At 35.0% G+C, this 23,566-nt stretch overlaps 2 protein-coding genes across 5 annotated transcripts; one reads left to right on the forward strand and one right to left on the reverse strand.

The window, feature by feature from the left end:
* Nucleotides 1-631: 631 nt before the first annotated feature.
* On the reverse strand, nucleotides 632-22,772 carry LOC149896215 (uncharacterized). 4 transcript variants are annotated; one of them, XM_090117959.1, is made up of 4 exons: nucleotides 21,942-22,772; nucleotides 17,443-17,566; nucleotides 2,068-2,133; nucleotides 632-1,267 (listed from the first exon to the last, which is right to left on the reverse strand). In XM_090117959.1, exons 3-4 carry the CDS (start codon nucleotides 2,129-2,131, stop codon nucleotides 1,086-1,088), a joined length of 246 nt encoding a protein of 81 aa, XP_089974085.1. In that variant the 5' UTR covers nucleotides 2,132-2,133; nucleotides 17,443-17,566; nucleotides 21,942-22,772; the 3' UTR covers nucleotides 632-1,085. The 4 variants fall into 4 exon arrangements, 3 of the variants coding, with proteins under 3 accessions (XP_089974085.1, XP_089974084.1, XP_089974086.1); XM_090117958.1 differs by lacking the exons at nucleotides 17,443-17,566; nucleotides 21,942-22,772 and adding exons at nucleotides 5,430-5,657; nucleotides 5,849-7,266; XM_090117960.1 differs by lacking the exon at nucleotides 17,443-17,566 and having other exon boundaries at nucleotides 21,942-22,771.
* Nucleotides 17,464-20,317, forward strand: LOC149896216 (uncharacterized). The gene is made up of 3 exons (XM_090117932.1): nucleotides 17,464-17,995; nucleotides 18,323-18,487; nucleotides 18,572-20,317. The coding sequence occupies exons 1-3, from the start codon at nucleotides 17,892-17,894 to the stop codon at nucleotides 19,917-19,919; spliced, it is 1,617 nt and encodes a 538-aa protein (XP_089974058.1). The 5' UTR covers nucleotides 17,464-17,891; the 3' UTR covers nucleotides 19,920-20,317.
* Nucleotides 22,773-23,566: the final 794 nt, after the last annotated feature.

The following is a 23,566-nucleotide window of genomic DNA, read 5'->3' on the forward strand; positions in this document are numbered from 1 at the left end:
AAAAGAAAGACGGTTCAATTAGGATTTGTATTGTTAAACAAAAAGATTTTAAAAGATGAATATCCTCTTCCAATAGTAGACGATCTTATAGATAAATTAGCAAGCACTAAAGTATATTTAGCTTTAGATTTAAAAAATGGATATTTTCATTTGATAGAAAGGTGGAAGATTTGTTTATTTTATAAGATTTATTGCTCAACTTATTATCTTGTGATACATGTTAAAGTTGTATGTGTTAACTACACTACTAAGAAGGAAAGGTTATGGGTTAAATAAAACAATAAGGTTTATTGTTTAAAGTCTTTATTTATATTTTGTGTAACAAGGAGTAAGAAAAAGTTTTTCTTTAAGTTTATTTAAACTAAGTTACTATGGAAAAGTTTTCTGTAATGTTTTGTAAGTTTTGATTTGATTTGAAAATGTAATGTTTTCTTAAGGGTTTATTTTGTTATGAGTGTTTAAAGTAGAACGGTACTATTGTTTTTGTTTAAGTTGAAAGTTTTAAAATGAGTGAATGTGAAGTAAAGAGCGAATGAGGAATGATCTTTCTCTTTCATTGGGATCGTGGGTGAGGACGGCTGTTTCTCTGTAAGATGTTTTCTAAAAATTAAGATTGTGGTCCGAAAATAAATCTCAAGAAGTTCAAAAGTGTTTTTCATTTAGCCCCGATCCTACATTAATAGTAACATTTATTACTTGTTTATTACAAACACACATATTCTGAATATTACATAATTTTAAAACAAAAATATTATTAATAGTAACATTTATTACTTGTTTATTACAAACACAAATATTCTGAATCTTACATAATTTTGAAACAAAAATATTATTAATAGTAACATTTATTACTTGTTTATTACAAACACAAATATTCTGAATATTACATAATTTTAAAACAAAAATATTATAATAAGGACATTTATTACTTATTTATTTACAAACACAAATATTTTGAATATAACATAATTTTAAAACAAAAATATATATTATTAATAGTAACATTTATTACAAACACAAATATTCTTAAAAATAATAAATAAACAATAAAAACATAAAAATAATAAATAAAAAAATGGAGTATTTCAGCGAGAAGCATCAGAGTCTGTCACTTCGTCGTTCAAATACTCCCTTTTTTTTGCGGAGTACGGCATACAATCGCCCAATTCGCTTCGGTTGACAGATGGAAATCCGAATTCCGAATTGTAAGAATTGGGCGACAGCGTCACCGTCTCCGCGTCTGCCACACTGTCCACTGGACTGTCAACTGTAAAAAAAGTTTAATGTTACAATTACACTAATATATACAATATGTTAACGGAAATGTATGTAATCCGTCATTGTATAAAATTCCTAGGAAATGTATGTAATTCCTAAAATCGCACGGAAATGTGTGAAATAAATTATTTTATACACATTTCCTAGGAAATCTATACATTTCCTAAATAGCAATCGGAAATGTAAAACATCTAAGATATTGGAAGGTACGCGGGACGAGGGGTGTGTATGTCGCAGTCGGATTTTATAATCCGCCGTATTACAAACGGCCGGCATTTTGTAATATGCCGAAAATTCGTTATCAGAAATTTTTGGTTTGGATAAGGGGGTGGGTTAGGTTAGGTTCGTGTTTTTTAAAACTACACAGAAATAGAATTTTGAAAAAAGACGAATTTCGGCATATAACAAAATGCCGGCCGTTTGTAATACGGCGGATTATACAATCCGACTGCGACATGTACACGGGGACAGCGGGACGAGGGGACTGATTACTTACCAAATGAAAATTTGATTTGATTGAATATAAGTTGATTTAAGAAATGTTAATTAGTAAGATAATATGAACATATTATTATTATTTTACGGTAAGACTGTTACATGTTGATGTTTTACATTTCCGATTGCTATTTAGGAAATGTATAGATTTCCTAGGCAATGTGTATAAAATAATTTATTTCACACATTTCCGTGCGATTTTAGGAATTACATACATTTCCTAGGAATTGTATACAATGACGGATTACATACATTTCCGTTAACATATATATTAATAATTAATAAGATATTTACCATACAGGTCTTCAGCCGGCACCAGTAGTGGCGGCGGCGTGGGCTGCCGTGATGTTGACGGCATAGCTGTAAAACAATAGTTTTATGTTACAATCACACACACATATACAGGGTGTCCCAGAAGTCGACGTCAAGCCGAAATTTTCGGGTTTGACGCATTTGGTGCACTTCTCAACTTGTACACCATGCTCAAATGGTGAACTTAGCAACTGGTGCACTTCTCAAATGGTACACTTCGCAACTGGTGCACTTCGCAATTGGTGCACTTCGCAAAATGTGCACTTTTTATGATGAGTGGAGATTTGGAAAAATTGTTTAAAAATGAAAGAATCTTTTGTTTTGCTTAGGTTATTTTCTTAAAAAATATGATCAACCTTTTAAGTAGGTACACTCTTACTCAAATAATTTTCAATGATCATATAAAAGTCACCCGAAAGTAATAAAAAAAATGTGAGAAAGATTTACCTACTGCAAAATCATTATAATAAAATATAAATAATTTTAATTAAACTCTGCATAAACACTAAAACATTTTTATTTTTTACAAATATAAAAAAGTCCCTCGAAATCATATTCATTATCATTAAATAAGAAAAAAATAATAATATTTTTAGCAAAAAGTTCATAATAAAGATAATATGATATAAACTCGTGTGAATTTTTATATGATCATCGAAAATTGTTTAAGTAAGAGTGTACCTACTTAAAAGGTTAATTGTATTTTTTAAGAAAATAACCTACGCACAACAAAAGATTCTTTCATTTTTAAACAATTTTTCCAAATCTCCACTCATCATAAAAAGTGCACATTTTGCGAAGTGCACTAATTGAGAAGTGCACCAGTTGCGAAGTGTACCATTTGAGAAGTGCACCAGTTGCTAAGTTCACCATTTGAGCATGGTGTACAAGTTGAGAAGTGCACCAAATGCGTCAAACCCAAATTTTCTGAAATGTAATGCCACACCAGTTATCAGAAAAATTGAAAAAAAAATTTAAGTCATGTATTTTTGAAGTTATGGATTTTTTTATTTAATACCAGAAAATGTACACCATGTGACAGTTTTTTCATTCCTGTTGTTACAAATATTTACTTTATGCCAATTTTTTTTCTCTTACGTCATCCCGAATAGTGCTTTATGTAACCTGTGATCCTAAACCCTGTGCCGATCACTCCAACTTGAAGGAAAATGTCATTTTATACCGTACCAAGTTTTCAAAATTAATTTTTCGCACTACTTCAACTGATCGTCCTGAAAAAAAAATGTACTACTCTAGTTTGGCAAGTAGCTTTAAAAGTTAGCGCATTTAATAAGGATTCTAACGTGGTATAACACTTACTCCATTATATCTTAGATCGGCCATAAAAAATTTTTTTGTTAAACAAAGTCTGTTCTTAACAATTTCTTTGAAATTCCAAAAAACTATTCTAGTGTACCCAAAGCGATCCTAATGACCACAGCGTGGTTTAAATAAGATGGAGAGAGACATTCCATAAAGTGTGAGCGAGACAGATAGTGACGCTTATGACATACGGACGCAAATAAGTGAACGAGACAGATAAGCATTACAGCCACTTAGTTCGAGAAACACCATAATGAGGAATATCCAGACAGATGGATAGGGCGGGCTGGTACAATCTCGTGGCCCGCCCGATTTAACCCGATTTAAATCCTCTAGATTTTTTTCCTGGGAAGCAGTAAAGGAAAAAGTCTATTCCAAGTCGATTGAAAATGTAGAAGAGCTTAGACAGAGAAAAGCGGTAGTAATTTGTAAATAATGGAAGCATTGCCCGCCTGCAGATTTCACGATCTTTTTTAAGGAGATGTCGAGCTTGTATTGCAGCTGAAGAACGGAAATTTGAACATATTTTGTAAAAAAAAAGTAATAAATTTAATCATAAAAAAGAAACTGTCTTTATTTTACTCTAGTTCACTTATTTGCGGCATTATGTCATAAGCGTCACTATCTGTCTCGCTCTACACTTTATGGAATGTCTCTCTCCATCTTATTTAAACCACGCTGTGGTCATTAGGATCGCTTTGGGTACACTAGAATAGTTTTTTGGAATTTCAAAGAAATTGTTAAGAACAGACTTTGTTTAACAAAAAAATTTTTTATGGCCGATCTAAGATATAATGGAGTAAGTGTTATACCACGTTAGAATCCTTATTAAATGCGCTAACTTTTAAAGCTACTTGCCAAATTGCAGTAGTACATTTTTTTTCAGGACAATCAGTTGAAGTAGTGCGAAAAATTAATTTTGAAAACTTGGTACGGTATAAATGACATTTTCCTACAAGTTGGAGTGATCGGCACAGGGTTTAGGATCACAGGTTACATAAAGCACTTTTCGGGATGACGTAAGAGAAAAAAAATTGGCAAAAACTAAATATTTGTAACAACAGGAATGAAAAAACTGTCACATGGTGTACATTTTCTGGAATTAAATAAAAAATCCATAACTTCAAAAATACATGACTTAAATTTTTTTTTCAATTTTTCTGATAACTGGTGTGGCATAACCTGTCAGAAAATTTCGGCTTGACGTCGACTTCTGGGACACCCTAAGAACAAAAATTATAATATCATAAAATTTATTTACATGAAAACTTGAAAGACATTATCTTTGACACTAAGTATATTTTTGTATATAAAAAATTACTGAAATACAGTACATATTGAAGTTTTAGTGGCTAAAACCGTATTGTGATTCATCTAAACCACTGAGAATTAAACCACGACGTAATTCTCGACTTAATATTATATAAATTCATCTATCGACATAAATTCATTAGAATTTTCGTTTTGATCAGAAGACACGTTAGAGTTGTCGTTGGCGTCAGCAGGTAGTGTAGAAATGTCATCGTATGGCCCAGCGGATTGTTGAGAAGTTTTATCGTTCAAGCCATCATTTTGTGGAGAATTGTCACCATATGACTCAGGATATTTTTCAGAAGTTTTATCGTTCGAGCCATCAGGTTGTAAGGAAGTTTCACTAGATGACTCAGTATATTGCTCCGAAGTTTTATTGCTCGAGTCGTCAGGTTGTAAAGAAGTTTCATTGTATGGCCCAGCGGATTTTTCAGAAGTTTCATCGTTCGAGCCATTAGGTTGTGAATAAGTTCCGTCTGATGGTCCAATAGATTGTGAATAAGTATCATCGTATTCTCCAGGAAATTGTTGGGGATAGTTATAGTTATTCGTAAAATTCGGGAACACCAACAGAAAAGTATTCATTACATGACCTATTTGATTCATGCTATGAGTTCCGGCATTATACTGCGTTCCAAAGTAATTTTGATCAGAACCAGACTCAGCATTGATCACTCCACTATGTGGAGATAATACTCCATTTTGCACACCTGGCTTCGGCATCCACTTGTTCGGCCCCATTGGGTTCGGTTTTAGCGTCGGCCATCAATGTTGCCTAGGAGAGGATAGTTGTGATCTGTTTGGCCGTCTTGGCCATGAGTAAGGCCTCAAGTGAGACCTTGAGTATCCTCTTCCAACACTTGATGTGGGCCGACTATAACTTTTCCGTGAGCTAGTAAGTTTTGCAGAAGCGACTCCACTGCAGCTATCCAAGCGACCTAGAAATAAAGGAAAAAAAAAACAAATTTAATAAGCACTCATTGTTTGTAGCAAACATATCATTCACAAAATCACATGAACTATGATACTATTTCAAACTCATCATAAAATTACTCCAGATATTGCACTAACTAGTCTATATTATGATGACTTTGTGAAATTAACTTTAAATATATTGACTAATACTCACATAAAGTCCCGATAATAGCAATTGAAACGATAAGTAAAGGGTTATTGATGAGCATGGTGACTCTCGACTCTCCCGGTCTGGACTGTGGATCGCTACTGTATGTGGAAGCTTTTATGTGATTTGTATGACGAGTCGTTATCCTGTTTCGTAAGTTCATTGTAAGTTAGCTCGAAAACGGCATGAGTGCAATTTTAAACGCCCAAGTAAAGAATAAGCGGGAAGTTGCAGGGATGGCCTTCAGGGTTAACCGTTTACCTAATTATTATTTTTTTGACGTGACAACGTCTTATAATTCGATAAAGCCGGCTGCACGCACGAAAAAACATGACTCATGCGGCGTTACCTCGCTCTGACTCATCTGAGGCGTTCCATGTAAGGCTTGAAGTGCGAGCGAGAGCGCGGAACGAGCGACAAAGAAGCACAATCGGACGTTGTCACGTTCAATTATCGTCAGTAAACCGACTTTACAGACAACCAATTTTTTTTATGATTTATATGATTTAACTAGGGTAGATAGGTTAATATGATATCTGTATACAATCAAAAATGGTAATAATATTATTTATAAAAATGCAGAGAGTGACAATAAGTAACTTAGTTTAAGTTTCTTGCTCCATTAAATAATTAAACAGTTTGGTTTTAAAGACTCAATACTGGAAGAACCAATAATATCACGGGGCAGGGTTTGCCAAACTCAAACTCAAACTCAAACATTTATTTATTCAATTAGACTTCTTATAGAAGCACTTTTGAAACGTCATTACATATTTTAAAATTTACCACCGATTCGGAAAGCAGTATCTACGGAGAAGAACCGGCAAGAAACTCCATAGTTGCTCTTTTAAATCATGTCAGTTTTACAATTTTACAAAATACATATGTAACATCATATATTATAATAACATGCCAAAGAACTGTCCTGTGGTTTTTTCGCGACAACCCTCCATGGGTTTTTATCGTCCATATATTCCTGAATACTGTAGTACGCTCTCTGAACTAGTACATTTTTTATATAAGTTTTAAATTTAGAACTACTAAACTCTTTAATATTATGAGCAATTCTATTGTAAAAGCGTATACCTTGACCCATAAATGAATTTTTAACTTTAGCTAATCGGAAAAATGGCATTTCAATTCTATTTCTGTTCCTTGTGCCATAACAGTGTCTATCTCCTACTCTTGTGTGTAAGTCGGCGTTTTTGTGTACATGCAAAATATTATTAAATATATACTGTGATGGTACAGTAAGGATACCAGTATTCTTAAAGAGATCTCTCAGTGAGTCCCGATCACGTAAATTATATATAGAACGAATGGCTCTTTTCTGTAAGATAAATATAGTTTCTATATCTGCTGCCCTGCCCCATAGTAGAATTCCATAGGACATAATACTATGAAAGTAGCTGAAATAAGCCAGAGACGAATAACAGAAATAACAAATGAATTTTCATAATAATTTGATATAGAATGCGGAATTTCAAAGTTAACATTATTTGATTTCTGATACAAGAAACTTGTAGCCAACTAGATGTCAACAGTTACAAATTCGGAACTTGACGGCAAGTTGTTGCTAAGTTGGTGGCAACTATCTGACACCAACTTTGTTAGTCTGAAACTCTGGCTATTAGGGGTATTTGCTTGATCTACTACTCTAGGTGGATAGTATGATTTATGTGAGGAACAATATTTTTTAACCAAATAGGCTATGACCAGTGCGACGAGCAGTATAATGACACTAACAGATCCGACAATAGCTAGGTCAATTGACATCGACTCTGCAATGGGTTCATCTTTCTTCAAAATAGATTGTTCTGTAGGAGTTAGAGTTGATGATAATACAGATTCCTCTGAGTAGAACTCTTCATCAGATGGCGTTGTTGATGACGGCGTTATTACTTCAGAACAGCTATATTCCATGGTAAATGTTACGTACAGCGATGTTTCTTCAGTGTAATTATCTTCCGTGGTAGGCGCTAAAGATGTCGATATGTCGTCGGAAAAGTCTTCTCCCGACGTTAGACTTTTAACAGGTGTTGAAGTTGTCGCCGACGGCGTTGATGGCATTGTTACTTCAGAAAAGGAAAGTTTGTCACTAAAGAAGCTAATTACCTGAAGCTCAGTAGGCTACCGAGTACCGTCTGAATTTTAGTTAGTTCATTTTCAGCGCTAATCGTTCTTATTTCAGATATTCACAATATATGTGCTGTAAGTGCTTACAAAGTTTACGTAAGAATCGACGGAGAGGATATCCGTCACTCAACGAGAGATTGACAGTAACTGTTACTAGTTTCAAGTTTGGTATTACTGGCACAGTGACTAATTTTTGCTTCTAATGATCCCATTTAAATCGCCAGGAAAAAATGTTTGATCTTCGCAGGCATGTCCTATCGTTTTAATAAATGGTAATCAACCTTCTCATGCGGTGTACATGAGATGCACGCAGATTATCATCAATTTATTATGAATCTACGTGAATGTAAAAAAAATAGCGCGTAGATTCACGCAGATAAAAAATGCTTTTTTTTCTTTCGAGTGGAAAGGTTCAGAAAATTAAAAAGAAAGATTGTATTTGAAATTTTTATTGTAAACATTTTATTTTCCATTCCAGTTTTTCGCAGAAAAACGCGAGCTTGTAGTCACATTCTACATTATCCATTCCTCCTTTTTTCAGCAAACTACCACATTCATGCCTGCTAGGGCTATCTGACTGTTGTCCTCCTGTTCAGTCTAGAATCCAATTGACGTATTTTTGAGAGTTGCTATCAATTGTTTCCCAGTGATCTTCTTCATTTAACCTATGAATCCCGATGAAAGGTTAATTATTAAATCTATGTGACTATGTTTAGAACAGGGCTTGAACGCTTCCATAACTTCAGCATTTTCTGGGGAGAAAGAGTAAATTCAGTAAAATTTGTATTTATGAATCACCGTCAAATAAAATGTCACTGCTTTTGATAACGTAAATACATCAGTTTAGTTTCCTAACAGGAAGCTTAGCAATGTTTCACGTTTAAATCCCAGTTTGACTTATCTACTCCTGAATCCTATATACTAAAATTGATGGTAGAATGAAGTTCGCTTAGTATCGAAAACATGGACCCTGATTCCTTATTGGTTAAGATTAAGGCGCGCGAGCAGCGCGCTATTCAAATTTCTAGTATAATACCTTAAAATTAGTGAATACTCACATACTCTTTAAACTCGGAAATTACGACAGCAAGACTTCTACCTTCTGGTTGTTGTGCTTTATAGAGGGGCTGTAATCGCTTTTAATGCTACGTCACCGTCACAAGTCCGCTAGGCGACAAAGTTCATGGTAACTGATAAAGTCTTTCCGGGTTATACTTCTTCTAATTTAATGTGAATAGGTACTATAAAATTCCAAAAATTATGATGGGGGGAATTTTTGTTCTCTTAGAACGAATAAAAAAAGACGGGTTGCACTCCGGGAGTGCCGGCAGAAGTGAAAACTTGATTATTAACGTTGAGCATGTTTGATATCCATCCGTCTTACGCTTTTTCGATCAGGTCACGTGTCCTGACGCGAGTTTAAGATTTTATACCCAACGCCGCTAAAGAAGTTTTCACTTCAAAATAAAAATTTATTGATTGCAAAATTTAATTCGTTGATCTTTGAAACATCTAGATATATTGTGACATTTTTCAGTGAATGCACTTTTATACTGATAAAAAAAATGTTTTTAAGCAAATGCGTTTTAAATATCCCTACACTGAATTGAATTTTGTGACATGCTGCTCTATTAGCTCAGAGATGACTTGTAATAATCAAGTCAGAAATTTTGTTCCTGAAGTAACTGATTTTCAAAAGTCAGTAGACTAAAGTCTAAATTTTCATGATGTTATCTACAGCGATGGTCGTTCTCATTTGACTCAATCGGGACGAATGTATTAATCCAGAGCCGATGTTACTCAGCCGGACATTGCTTAGGATATTTGAGTTTAATGTTCCAGGAACAGTGACTAATTTCCTTTTTTTAATGAACACAAAATGTTGTGGGTGGAGGATATCATTGTGTAGTAAAAGTGACCGGATGGCAAATGTGATAAAGAATAGGTATAAATTAAAGCAGAACTGCGGGTGCTTCATTCAGTTTTGGACAGCAGAACGACGATGTCATCAAAAAAAATAGTGATCTTTTTATGGGTTGTCATGTTGGGCGTTGTATGCAAGTACTAATTAAAATAGTTTTATTCATAAATTCACAAGATGAAAATCAAATTTTCACATCGTTTGTTCATTTTTCTTTCAGGGATCGAGGCAAGGCCAGAAACGGATACGGAAACTCGCGATTTCGAAAGTTCATTATACGAAAAAGTGTATTCAGTAATTAATAAATTTACATCAATGTTGGCGACAACTTCAACACCTGCTAAAAATCTAACGTCGGGAGAAGACTTTTCCGACGACATATCGACATCTTTAGCGCCTACTACGTAAGATTATTACACTGAAGAAACATCGCTGTACGTAACATCTACCATGGAAAAATAGCTTTTCTAAAGTAACAATGCCATCAACGCCGTCGGCGACAAATTCAACACCTGTTAAAAGTCTAACGTCGGGAGAAGACTTTTCCGACGATATATCGACATCTTATCTTTAGCACCTACTACGGAAAAAATTTACACTGAAGAAATACCGCTGTACGTAACATTTACCATGGAATATAGCTGTTCTGAAGTAATAACGCCGTCATCAACGCCGTCATCAACAACGCCATCTGATGAAGAGTTCTACTCAGAGGAATCTGCATTATCATCAACTCTAACTCCTACAGAACAATCTATTTTGAAGAAAGATGAACCCATTGCAGAGTCGATGTCAATTGACCTAGCTATTGTCGGATCGGAGCTATTCAACATCTCAAGAATGGGAAATCCACAGGAAAAGATGCGATCCCTATTGAAACAATTAGGGCATTAGGAGACCGGGGCGTTCATATCTTCCACATCATCTGCAACAAGATATGGCTCACAGGCAAATGGCCCTCTGAATGGGCTCATACAGTTTTCACTCCTCTTCATAAAAAAGGTTCCACTAAGAAGTGTAGCAATTTTTTACTTATAGCTCTAATTACACATGCCAGCAAAATTATGCTACACATCATCAACGAACGACTAAAAGCTTATTTGTCCAGAGAAATTGCGCCTGAACAAGCCGGTTTTGTGAAAGGAAAAGGAACCCGTGAACAAATTCTCATCGTTCGTCAGATCATTGAGAAAGCTCGAGAATTCAACAAGCCTACATATATATGCTTTGTGGATTTCTCCAAAGCGTTTGACTCGGTGCTATGGCCAACGTTGTGGAAAACATTACTGGACATGGGCACACCACAACACCTTGTGCACCTGCTCAGGCAGCTCTACGAAGGGGGCACAGCTTCAGTGCGGACAGATGACCTCCTCTCAGATAGCTTCCATCCAAGTGCGGGCGTCCGACAGGGATGCATAATATCACCTTTACTTTTTAACGTCTACACCGATTGCTTAAAAACATTTTTTTTATCAGTATAAAAGTGCATTCACTGAAAAATGTCACAATATATCTAGATGTTTCAAAGATCAACGAATTAAATTTTGCAATCAATAAATTTTTATTTTGAAGTGAAAACTTCTTTAGCGGCGTTGGGTATAAAATCTTAAACTCGCGTCAGGACACGTGACCTGATCGAAAAAGCGTAAGACGGATGGATATCAAACATGCTCAACGTTAATAATCAAGTTTTCACTTCTGCCGGCACTCCCGGAGTGCAACCCGTCTTTTTTTATTCGTTCTAAGAGAACAAAAATTCCCCCCATCATAATTTTTGGAATTTTATAGTACCTATTCACATTAAATTAGAAGAAGTATAACCCGGAAAGACTTTATCAGTTACCATGAACTTTGTCGCCTAGCGGACTTGTGACGGTGACGTAGCATTAAAAGCGATTACAGCCCCTCTATAAAGCACAACAACCAGAAGGTAGAAGTCTTGCTGTCGTAATTTCCGAGTTTAAAGAGGATGTGAGTATTCACTAATTTTAAGGTATTATACTAGAAATTTGAATAGCGCGCTGCTCGCGCGCCTTAATCTTAACCAATAAGGAATCAGGGTCCATGTTTTCGATACTAAGCGAACTTCATTCTACCATCAATTTTAGTATATAGGATTCAGGAGTAGATAAGTCAAACTGGGATTTAAACGTGAAACATTGCTAAGCTTCCTGTTAGGAAACTAAACTGATGTATTTACGTTATCAAAAGCAGTGACATTTTATTTGACGGTGATTCATAAATACAAATTTTACTGAATTTACTCTTTCTCCCCAGAAAATGCTGAAGTTATGGAAGCGTTCAAGCCCTGTTCTAAACATAGTCACATAGATTTAATAATTAACCTTTCATCGGGATTCATAGGTTAAATGAAGAAGATCACTGGGAAACAATTGATAGCAACTCTCAAAAATACGTCAATTGGATTCTAGACTGAACAGGAGGACAACAGTCAGATAGCCCTAGCAGGCATGAATGTGGTAGTTTGCTGAAAAAAGGAGGAATGGATAATGTAGAATGTGACTACAAGCTCGCGTTTTTCTGCGAAAAACTGGAATGGAAAATAAAATGTTTACAATAAAAATTTCAAATACAATCTTTCTTTTTAATTTTCTGAACCTTTCCACTCGAAAGAAAAAAAAGCATTTTTTATCTGCGTGAATCTACGCGCTATTTTTTTTACATTCACGTAGATTCATAATAAATTGATGATAATCTGCGTGCATCTCATGTACACCGCATGAGAAGGTTGATTACCATTTATTAAAACGATAGGACATGCCTGCGAAGATCAAACATTTTTTCCTGGCGATTTAAATGGGATCATTAGAAGCAAAAATTAGTCACTGTGCCAGTAATACCAAACTTGAAACTAGTAACAGTTACTGTCAATCTCTCGTTGAGTGACGGATATCCTCTCCGTCGATTCTTACGTAAACTTTGTAAGCACTTACAGCACATATATTGTGAATATCTGAAATAAGAACGATTAGCGCTGAAAATGAACTAACTAAAATTCAGACGGTACTCGGTAGCCTACTGAGCTTCAGGTAATTAGCTTCTTTAGTGACAAACTTTCCTTTTCTGAAGTAACAATGCCATCAACGCCGTCGGCGACAACTTCAACACCTGTTAAAAGTCTAACGTCGGGAGAAGACTTTTCCGACGACATATCGACATCTTTAGCGCCTACCACGGAAGATAATTACACTGAAGAAACATCGCTGTACGTAACATTTACCATGGAATATAGCTGTTCTGAAGTAATAACGCCGTCATCAACAACGCCATCTGATGAAGAGTTCTACTCAGAGGAATCTGTATTATCATCAACTCTAACTCCTACAGAACAATCTATTTTGAAGAAAGATGAACCCATTGCAGAGTCGATGTCAATTGACCTAGCTATTGTCGGATCTGTTAGTGTCATTATACTGCTCGTCGCACTGGTCATAGCCTATTTGGTTAAAAAATATTGTTCCTCACATAAATCATACTATCCACCTAGAGTAGTAGATCAAGCAAATACCCCTAATAGCCAGAGTTTCAGACTAACAAAGTTGGTGTCAGATAGTTGCCACCAACTTAGCAACAACTTGCCGTCAAGTTCCGAATTTGTAACTGTTGACATCTAGTTGGCTACAAGTTTCTTGTATCAGAAATCAAATAATGTTAACTTTGAAATTCCGCATTCTATATCAAATTATTATGAAAATTCATTTGTTATTTCTGTTATTCGTCTCTGGCTTATTTCAGCTACTTTCATAGTATTATGTCCTATGGAATTCTACTATGGGGCAGGGCAGCAGATATAGAAACTATATTTATCTTACAGAAAAGAGCCATTCGTTCTATATATAATTTACGTGATCGGGACTCACTGAGAGATCTCTTTAAGAATACTGGTATCCTTACTGTACCATCACAGTATATATTTAATAATATTTTGCATGTACACAAAAACGCCGACTTACACACAAGAGTAGGAGATAGACACTGTTATGGCACAAGGAACAGAAATAGAATTGAAATGCCATTTTTCCGATTAGCTAAAGTTAAAAATTCATTTATGGGTCAAGGTATACGCTTTTACAATAGAATTGCTCATAATATTAAAGAGTTTAGTAGTTCTAAATTTAAAACTTATATAAAAAATGTACTAGTTCAGAGAGCGTACTACAGTATTCAGGAATATATGGACGATAAAAACCCATGGAGGGTTGTCGCGAAAAAACCACAGGACAGTTCTTTGGCATGTTATTATAATATATGATGTTACATATGTATTTTGTAAAATTGTAAAACTGACATGATTTAAAAGAGCAACTATGGAGTTTCTTGCCGGTTCTTCTCCGTAGATACTGCTTTCCGAATCGGTGGTAAATTTTAAAATATGTAATGACGTTTCAAAAGTGCTTCTATAAGAAGTCTAATTGAATAAATAAATGTTTGAGTTTGAGTTTGAGTTTGGCAAACCCTGCCCCGTGATATTATTGGTTCTTCCAGTATTGAGTCTTTAAAACCAAACTGTTTAATTATTTAATGGAGCAAGAAACTTAAACTAAGTTACTTATTGTCACTCTGCATTTTTATAAATAATATTATTACCATTTTTGATTGTATACAGATATCATATTAACCTATCTACCCTAGTTAAATCATATAAATCATAAAAAAAATTGGTTGTCTGTAAAGTCGGTTTACTGACGATAATTGAACGTGACAACGTCCGATTGTGCTTCTTTGTCGCTCGTTCCGCGCTCTCGCTCGCACTTCAAGCCTTACATGGAACGCCTCAGATGAGTCAGAGCGAGGTAACGCCGCATGAGTCATGTTTTTTCGTGCGTGCAGCCGGCTTTATCGAATTATAAGACGTTGTCACGTCAAAAAAATAATAATTAGGTAAACGGTTAACCCTGAAGGCCATCCCTGCAACTTCCCGCTTATTCTTTACTTGGGCGTTTAAAATTGCACTCATGCCGTTTTCGAGCTAACTTACAATGAACTTACGAAACAGGATAACGACTCGTCATACAAATCACATAAAAGCTTCCACATACAGTAGCGATCCACAGTCCAGACCGGGAGAGTCGAGAGTCACCATGCTCATCAATAACCCTTTACTTATCGTTTCAATTGCTATTATCGGGACTTTATGTGAGTATTAGTCAATATATTTAAAGTTAATTTCACAAAGTCATCATATAGACTAGTTAGTGCAATATCTGGAGTAATTTTATGATGAGTTTGAAATATCATAGTTCATGTGATTTTGTGAATGATATGTTTGCTACAAACAATGAGTGCTTATAAAATTTGTTTTTTTTTTTCCTTTATTTCTAGGTCTCTTGGATAGCTGCAGTGGAGTCGCTTCTGCAAAACTTACTAGCTCACGGAGAAGTTATAGTCGGCCCACATCAAGTGTTGGAAGAGGATACTCAAGGTCTCACTTGAGGCCTTACTCATGGCCAAGACGGCCAAACAGATCGCAACTATCCTCTCCTAGGCAACATTGATGGCCGACGCTAAAACCTAGTGGTGTGCGGAATCGATTATCATTAATCGATTAATCGATTATCAAGATGATCGTTTGTAATCGATTATCATTTCGATACAATCGATTGGGAGTAAGCCATTTAAGTTATGGCAACCCTACACAACAAACCTCTGGCAATAGCTTGTCTGCTGGATCCACGTTTTAAAAAACTTGGTTTCGGTACGGACAGTAATGCAACAAATGCCCAACAACGTTGTCTTGAAGAACTAACTTATCTCAGAAACAGCACTCCAGGGATTAGTGAGCTAGTAATTACACAACTACAACAACTTGAGCAAGTAACTGCAAAACCATCGATCTGGGATCATTTTGAGCAGAAGAAATCAAATTTTATTGCAACATCTCTACATCTTTAACTGATTAGACTAGATTACGACAATACTAAGAATTGCCTCTACTTGCAAGGATAAGAGGTCAGTTGACAAATTTAAGGAGGAACAGCCTGCTGCCAAAGCATCTAGATTACATCATTTTTTTAAATGCTAACTGGTCACTGATTGGGAATTGATGTATTTGTTTGATTTTTAATATCTAGTAGTTTAATTTTAAATAAATATGTGATTTAATTCAGTTTTGCTTCATTTTTGTAATCTGGAGGTAAGACAATTTGTAACAATTTTTATTTAGAACAAAATAATCGATTTATAATCGATTATCTTGGTTCGCATAATCGATTAATCGATTAGATAAATAATCGAATCGGCACAGCACTGCTAAAACCGAACCCAATGGGGCCGAACAAGTGGATGCCGAAGCCAGGTGTGCAAAATGGAGTATTATCTCCACATAGTGGAGTGATCAATGCTGAGTCTGGTTCTGATCAAAATTACTTTGGAACGCAGTATAATGCCGGAACTCATAGCATGAATCAAATAGGTCATGTAATGAATACTTTTCTGTTGGTGTTCCCGAATTTTACGAATAACTATAACTATCCCCAACAATTTCCTGGAGAATACGATGATACTTATTCACAATCTATTGGACCATCAGACGGAACTTATTCACAACCTAATGGCTCGAACGATGAAACTTCTGAAAAATCCGCTGGGCCATACAATGAAACTTCTTTACAACCTGACGACTCGAGCAATAAAACTTTGGAGCAATATACTGAGTCATCTAGTGAAACTTCCTTACAACCTGATGGCTCGAACGATAAAACTTCTGAAAAATATCCTGAGTCATATGGTGACAATTCTCCACAAAATGATGGCTTGAACGATAAAACTTCTCAACAATCCGCTGGGCCATACGATGACATTTCTACACTACCTGCTGACGCCAACGACAACTCTAACGTGTCTTCTGATCAAAACGAAAATTCTAATGAATTTATGTCGATAGATGAATTTATATAATATTAAGTCGAGAATTACGTCGTGGTTTAATTCTCAGTGGTTTAGATGAATCACAATACGGTTTTAGCCACTAAAACTTCAATATGTACTGTATTTCAGTAATTTTTTATATACAAAAATATACTTAGTGTCAAAGATAATGTATTTCAAGTTTTCATGTAAATAAATTTTATGATATTATAATTTTTGTTCTTATTATTATTGAAAAAACATTATAATTTAAAGAAGAAAACCACAAATTGTTAAGTTAGAGTACTCAGTACTTTAACACGACAAAAAAATTGGACTTGAACTTGAGATAACAGATTTTGATGAGTTTTATTATTAGATATTTTATGATTATATTAGTTTCTAGAACAAAAGTTCGTTTTATGTAATCGAAAATTGAAATTATGAAACGTCGAAAAAATACTTTTGCTAATATTGCTTTTATAGTCAATAAAGTCTTTCAGACCTCGTCCATAATCTGTTACTTTATCACCATTATACGTACTATTGCCTTAACCATTATTATTAATTGCTACCCTCCGATGAGTTTTTGATACTCAAGAGATTTTATCACTTAAGTTTAGTCTCTCAAAGATATTGCTCCGTAGAATTATATTTAGTACATTGTTCATACCCTATTTCCATTTAGTCTTTTTAAATCTCCAGAGATATGAGCTGAGTGAGAATGTAGTCTCAATCATAGTCCATTGTGCGAATGTGTGAGTGATAGCTTAGGGTTGTCTCTTAGTCCTTTTTTTCTGAAAAGAGTATAATTCTTTCACGTTAAAACAAAGACGCGCAAAAATTTAAATGCAAGTCTTATGGAGTTAATATCTTTTATTTTCATCAGGCTTACTCTCATACATCAACACGTAGCTACAAACTTCTTTTAAAAAAAGGTTAGGTATATCCTGATGAAATAAAGAACTGACATTGCAAACCAATGAGGATGGCAAGATAAAACTAATCTCAGATGGCGCTGCGTACGGTTATTCTTAATGGCGTCAGTTTGACAATCTTGAAGCGTGTAAACAAAGCAAAAAAAACACATTCTGGGGAGACTACTGTCGATTATTCGACAACATGGATGCGAAACTGTATGCTACTTGGAGCGTGCTTGAACTCAAAGCTGAGTTAAAGAGAAGAGGGGCCTCTGTAAAAGGAAGAAAAGCTGATTTAGTGGAAAGGTAGGACTCCTACAGAAAATTCTGTATGTTTGTTTTTGCATATGTCTAGGCCAACTTGGACCTTTGAAATCAATTCTCTTACAATGTTTGAACAATTAATATCATAACTGAGTAACTTATTATTCAATAGTTTGTAAATTTATTATGTTTTTCCTCATTTTTCTATGGTAGCAAAGAATACAGTTGTGTAACTAATCTTAAGTATTTAAGTTACGAATTATTGAGGCTAAAGTAATTCAGGACTATATTTATACATACTAAGGCTATGGCTTATGGCTTTTTAACTTTCAGGGCTATAGAGTGATGTTTAATAGTTTTTTTTTCCAGGTTGGAGCTGTATGACAAAAACTTTAACTTTAATACACCACAACTCTCTCCAAATCCAACGGAACCCTCTATTGTACTTCCACCACTGGAGATGTACCATGACATAAATAGTAACTCTGTGTTATCACCAATTGAAAGACAATTTATTAGATATTATTTTGAAAGGTAAATCTATAATTAATGGTTTTAATTTATTGTGATGATTGTTGCTATTTTACAATAATACTAAAGTTTTCTGTAATTTTGCAGATTCAACAAAAAAACCGATGCGTCAGAGAAATTATATGAAGCCAGATTCCTCTTATTGATAAGATCTGCATTTGTCGGTGGATACTTCTATATAAAAGGATTTGTCCAGAAGACAATGAAAAAACTTTCTTATCAAGTTGACATCAAGATAGATGACCAGGGTGGTATTGAGGAATGTCATTGTGAATGTCCTGCCGGAGCAGGTACTGAAGCACACTGCAAACATGTTGGTGTGGTATTATTTGCTATACTGCATATGCGCAAAGATAAAATAATATTAATAACAGAGTCACAAACGCAGCAACTCCAAACGTTCCACAGACCAAAAAGAATATTTACAGGAACTCCAGTTAAGGCTCAAAATCTTGTGAAACGAAGATACAGCAAAAATGTTATTTTTGAGGCATATCCTATGAATTCTATAGATAAAATAGCCTATAATAACAGAATTCGAAACCTTGTTCTGAATTTGAAGTCTAACATGCCAATGAAACAACTGTATGGACCTGCTAACCCCATTGCGGTTATACAAGATCATGGTTATTTAAAAGATACTTCAGATGTGATGCTTTTGAAAAGCCTAAATTTATTAGAAATTACTGCAGATCAAATAAGAGAAATAGAAAACGAAACAAGAAATCAAAATTCTAACTGTCTTTGGTATGAATATCGTAGTTGTAGGATAACAGCCAGTGTTTTTCATACTGTTTGTAATCTAAGAGCACAATCTTTAGAATCATTTGCAAAACAGTTACTCAAACAAAAAAAAATTTCATCCAGAGCCACAGCGCATGGTCTAATAAATGAACCAAATGCACTGAAGAAATATTCAGAAACATATGGGCTGGTTCCTGTGCAGTGTGGCATGTTTATATCAAAAGATAGGCCCTACCTAAGTGCCTCACCAGATGCCTTACTTGGCGAAGATACTGTTTTAGAAATAAAATGCCCATATGTAAGCAGAAACAGGCTTATTAGTCCTGAAACTGTACCATACATTCAGACTCAAAATGGAGAACTGGTATTAAAAAAAACCTGTCCATATTATTTTCAAGTACAAGGACAAATGTATTGCAGTGGCAGAAAATTCTGCAATTTTATTATATATACTTTTAAAGACATGAAAGTAATTTATATTGAAAAAGATGAGGTATTCCTAAAAGACATGTTACTAAAATTAGATTATTTTTTCAATAATTATGTGAAGGCTGAAATCATAAATAAATATTTATATAAAGATTATTATAATAAAATAAAAATCTTATATGTCTTGGTTAATCCAATTAAGCGCTCTATACGTTGTGAGGCTATTTTCCTGTCATGTAAAAGAGCAAGACCTGGCAATTGAGCTTTCCCACGTAAGAAACTAGGTATATTTATACCAATATTTTTGGATGCAAATAGGTCCTGAACATTAAAGCCTCGGTCTGCCATTATACTATCTCCTTCATCGCACAATTTCAACAGCTTGCTTGTCTCAATCATTTGCCGATCACTAATTGAGCCACCAAAGCCCTCAGAACAATAGGATAACAATCCTCCAGGGGTAGAGCCCACTAAAAACTTTATTGTATTTTTATTTTTATAATTGCTAGAAGTAATTTGCTGTGATTTTAGGTCACTTGGTTTTGTGATGGGTATCTCTGTGCAGTCTATAATCACCCTTGTTGGCATTTTGTTTTCTTTATACTCTGCTGGCATGTAAAAATGAACAAGGTCTCTTTGAGGCCAAATGTCTATCATTGACCATAAGTCATTGACGAAGTTCACCCACGTGATGAAAATGTTTGAAACTTGTGTCTTACTGATACCAAACATTTTCGAAAGTTCAAGATCAGTACTTGCTCTTCGAAGTTTTATCAGCATCATAAGAAACTGATCTTCAGTTGAAACTCCACTTACCCCACTCCACCTGTATTTAAGATGATTTGCCATTGGCAGTAATGTTGATAGAACAAATTGAAATCTTTCATAATTTTCTAAGCCAGTGTAAAACTTTACTGACTCTTCATCGCTTAGTAAAATATCTGCTGAAAAAAGAGACAGCATTGTGGCAGTCTGAGTAGCAACTGATGATTGTTTATTTTGATTAACATTGTCACCACAATCAACAGGTGGATCAAGGGAAGAAATTTCTAACTCTCTTTGATATTCCATTATATATTGTGGATCTTGAGAAGTCGATGGCTGTGGGCCTGTAGATGTTGAAGGCTGTGGGTCACTTGAAGTAGATGGATGTTCACTTGATTGCTGTTGAAAAAGATCCTTTTGAAGGTTCCTTTTTGCATGTCTTTCGTCTCTTGCACAAGCACTGGCTGATATTTTTTTTTTGGTTCCATGAAAAGAGACTCGGTACTGCGTCTTTCTTTAAAAACTTGTGTGCACAAGGCAAACCTAAAAACAAGATGAACAATTATGTTTTTTTTGACATTATGAAATGTTATTAATTTAGGTTTACAGAGGCTATCTTAAATGAAAGAACTAACGTTTATAACTTTAACACTCACCTGTAGTCACACTTAATGATTGATAGTCATTTTCATGAAAATGATCTCGACATAACCTCGTCGTTTTTTTAGGCTCAAAGTTTTTAATCCTTAAGGCAGCTATCCACTTTCTTCTTATAGTAGGATTTATTGGGAATTTATGAATGCCAACGTTTTTACACCCAATTACACAACATTTAGTCATTTTGATGATATTTGTGAAGAAATTCTATATGATGCTATACAATTTGACAGATACTTTGGAACAATCGTATACAGCGCCACTTTGACAGTTGTCTTCCCCATTGAGTGAAGTATTTCGAGTGACGTCTCGAAACAGTCTTGTTGAAATCGTCGTCATCGCAAAACTCGCAATGTACCCCGGACTTGCCATCAACAGAAGAAACATTACAGACACCTGTGCTGGCTTCTCCAAAACCGTGGCAGAGAAAAAAAAAGAGATGTATGACAGACTTTGAGTCACAATTATTGAAAATAATAGAAAAGAAAGACACTTCCACCAAAAACTCTGCGCCGTCTACGGCTCTTAAAGACGATGACTACAGTTTTTTTAATTCCCTGGCACCCATTTTAAACGATTTCGATGATTATAAAAAATTGATATTCCGAACTAGAATACTGGAGCTAGCTATGGAAATTAGAGGGCTAGCTATGAACTCGCCCAGCATCTGTATCAACCGCTATCAACGATTTACCTCATTTATTAGGGAGTGATGTGGACGAGTCTTTAGAAAACTGGCAACACCGTGATTACACTGCATTGTAATTAATTACATAATTACATTTAAAAATTGATTATATAATTTTTTTAATTAAAATTATTCTTTTATATATTTAACCTTTAAATTTAAGTACCTACTTACCTAATTGTTACAGCCAATCTCTCCCGCGAACATATGGGTTTCTTGTATAATATATCGCAACGCATTAAAGATGGCTCTAGTTTCGCATGCAACTCCTCAAATGTCCTTATGGACATCTTGAAATATTTGAAGAATTTCATTTCGTCATCCTGCAAGTCCGAAAACAAGGATACAAATTCTCCTTTAAGAAGTCTTTTCTCAACCAGTGGATGCACATTAAATCTTCTACCATGGCGTCATCTTCTTCTGTTGTTTAATAAATAGGCCGCAATCACCAAATTCAAAGTTTTATCCATGACACTGTACCACTCTCGATCACGATCCGCATCGCACTGAACGACAAATTCATCCGCGACGGACGCAAAACCTAGTCCGCGTCGCACTGAATAGGGCCTTATGGTTCCAAAAGGAACCAGTGTAAATATCCTCATTGCAAAAAACTCACGTCAGTCATGCGTGAGAAATGCAATATATCACTCTGTGATAACCGCAATAATAACTGTTTCAGGGTTTTCCATACAATTTAATTAGGTATATCTTTTTTATGTGCTTACTGCATAATTTTTCAAAAATGATAACAACCTATTTTCAATAATAAATATAGTTTAAATATTTCAATGATTTTTTAAATATTTTTCCCGTATTTTAGACCCCTCATTTCATAATATAATATTTTTTTTACAAAAATATAAAAAAATCATGCATTTAAGGGCAATTTTGTACCTTTAATGCAAAGTTATGAGAGATGTGTACAAACACGTACCCATCCTAAAGTTATGTTCATTTTTCAGTGAGAAAGAAATTAAGACAAGACGATAGCAAGACTGCCAAGAATAATGCCATAGCCAAATATTTCTCAGCTAAAAAACAGTGCTTGGATGCAAAATTAAATAATATTCATTTACAAAATGAAAATTATAAATTAAAAAAACGCCCGACTCTTGTTTGAAATTGAAAAAATTAAAATAGAATGACAGAAAAAGTAGGTAAATAGGCTAAAGGAAGTATGATATTGTACAAATTGTCACTTTCGAACAGATGGCCTCTTTAAACTTAAATCCTAACTATAACTTTTAACTTAATCCGGGCAACGGGCTGAACGTGAAACGGGATCAAAATTGATTTTTAATTTCGGGCGTAAAACTGTCATTATGGTCATTAAAACAAGAATGCTAACTGTCAAATAGAGCGTGCCGGTACCAATTGAGTGAAGTATTTCGAGTGACGTCTCGAAACAGTCTTGTTGTAATTATTGGTTTACATATGTTTTAAAAGCTCCCGGTACCAAATCAGACCTTTGCACGCCCTTCTACGCTCTGCGTTAACTTTTGTAACATCAGGGGCTTACATTCCAACATCAATGCCATCCACTACCATCTTGTGACGGAAAAGCCGGCCTTGCTCTTTTTAACCGAAACGCAGATTTCTTCCCCCTCTAATACAGCCTCTCTACCCAGGCTATAATCTGGAGAGGCCGGCCGGCAAATCGAGTATGTCAAGAAACTTCACTTATTCGATGGAGGTATTCTACCTTCCTTCCTCCACAGTTGTGGGACCCCGACGTGCATTGAACACGCAGCTTTCTGACACTAGTAGCTAAAATCAAAAGGGAACTATATTTTCTA

The sequence above is a fragment of the Colias eurytheme genome, chromosome 29, assembly GCF_061535395.1.
Source record: "Colias eurytheme isolate Ceu_HAF_F1 chromosome 29, ilColEury1 Martin Lab GWU primary, whole genome shotgun sequence".
Taxonomy (NCBI): Eukaryota; Metazoa; Arthropoda; class Insecta; order Lepidoptera; family Pieridae; genus Colias; species Colias eurytheme.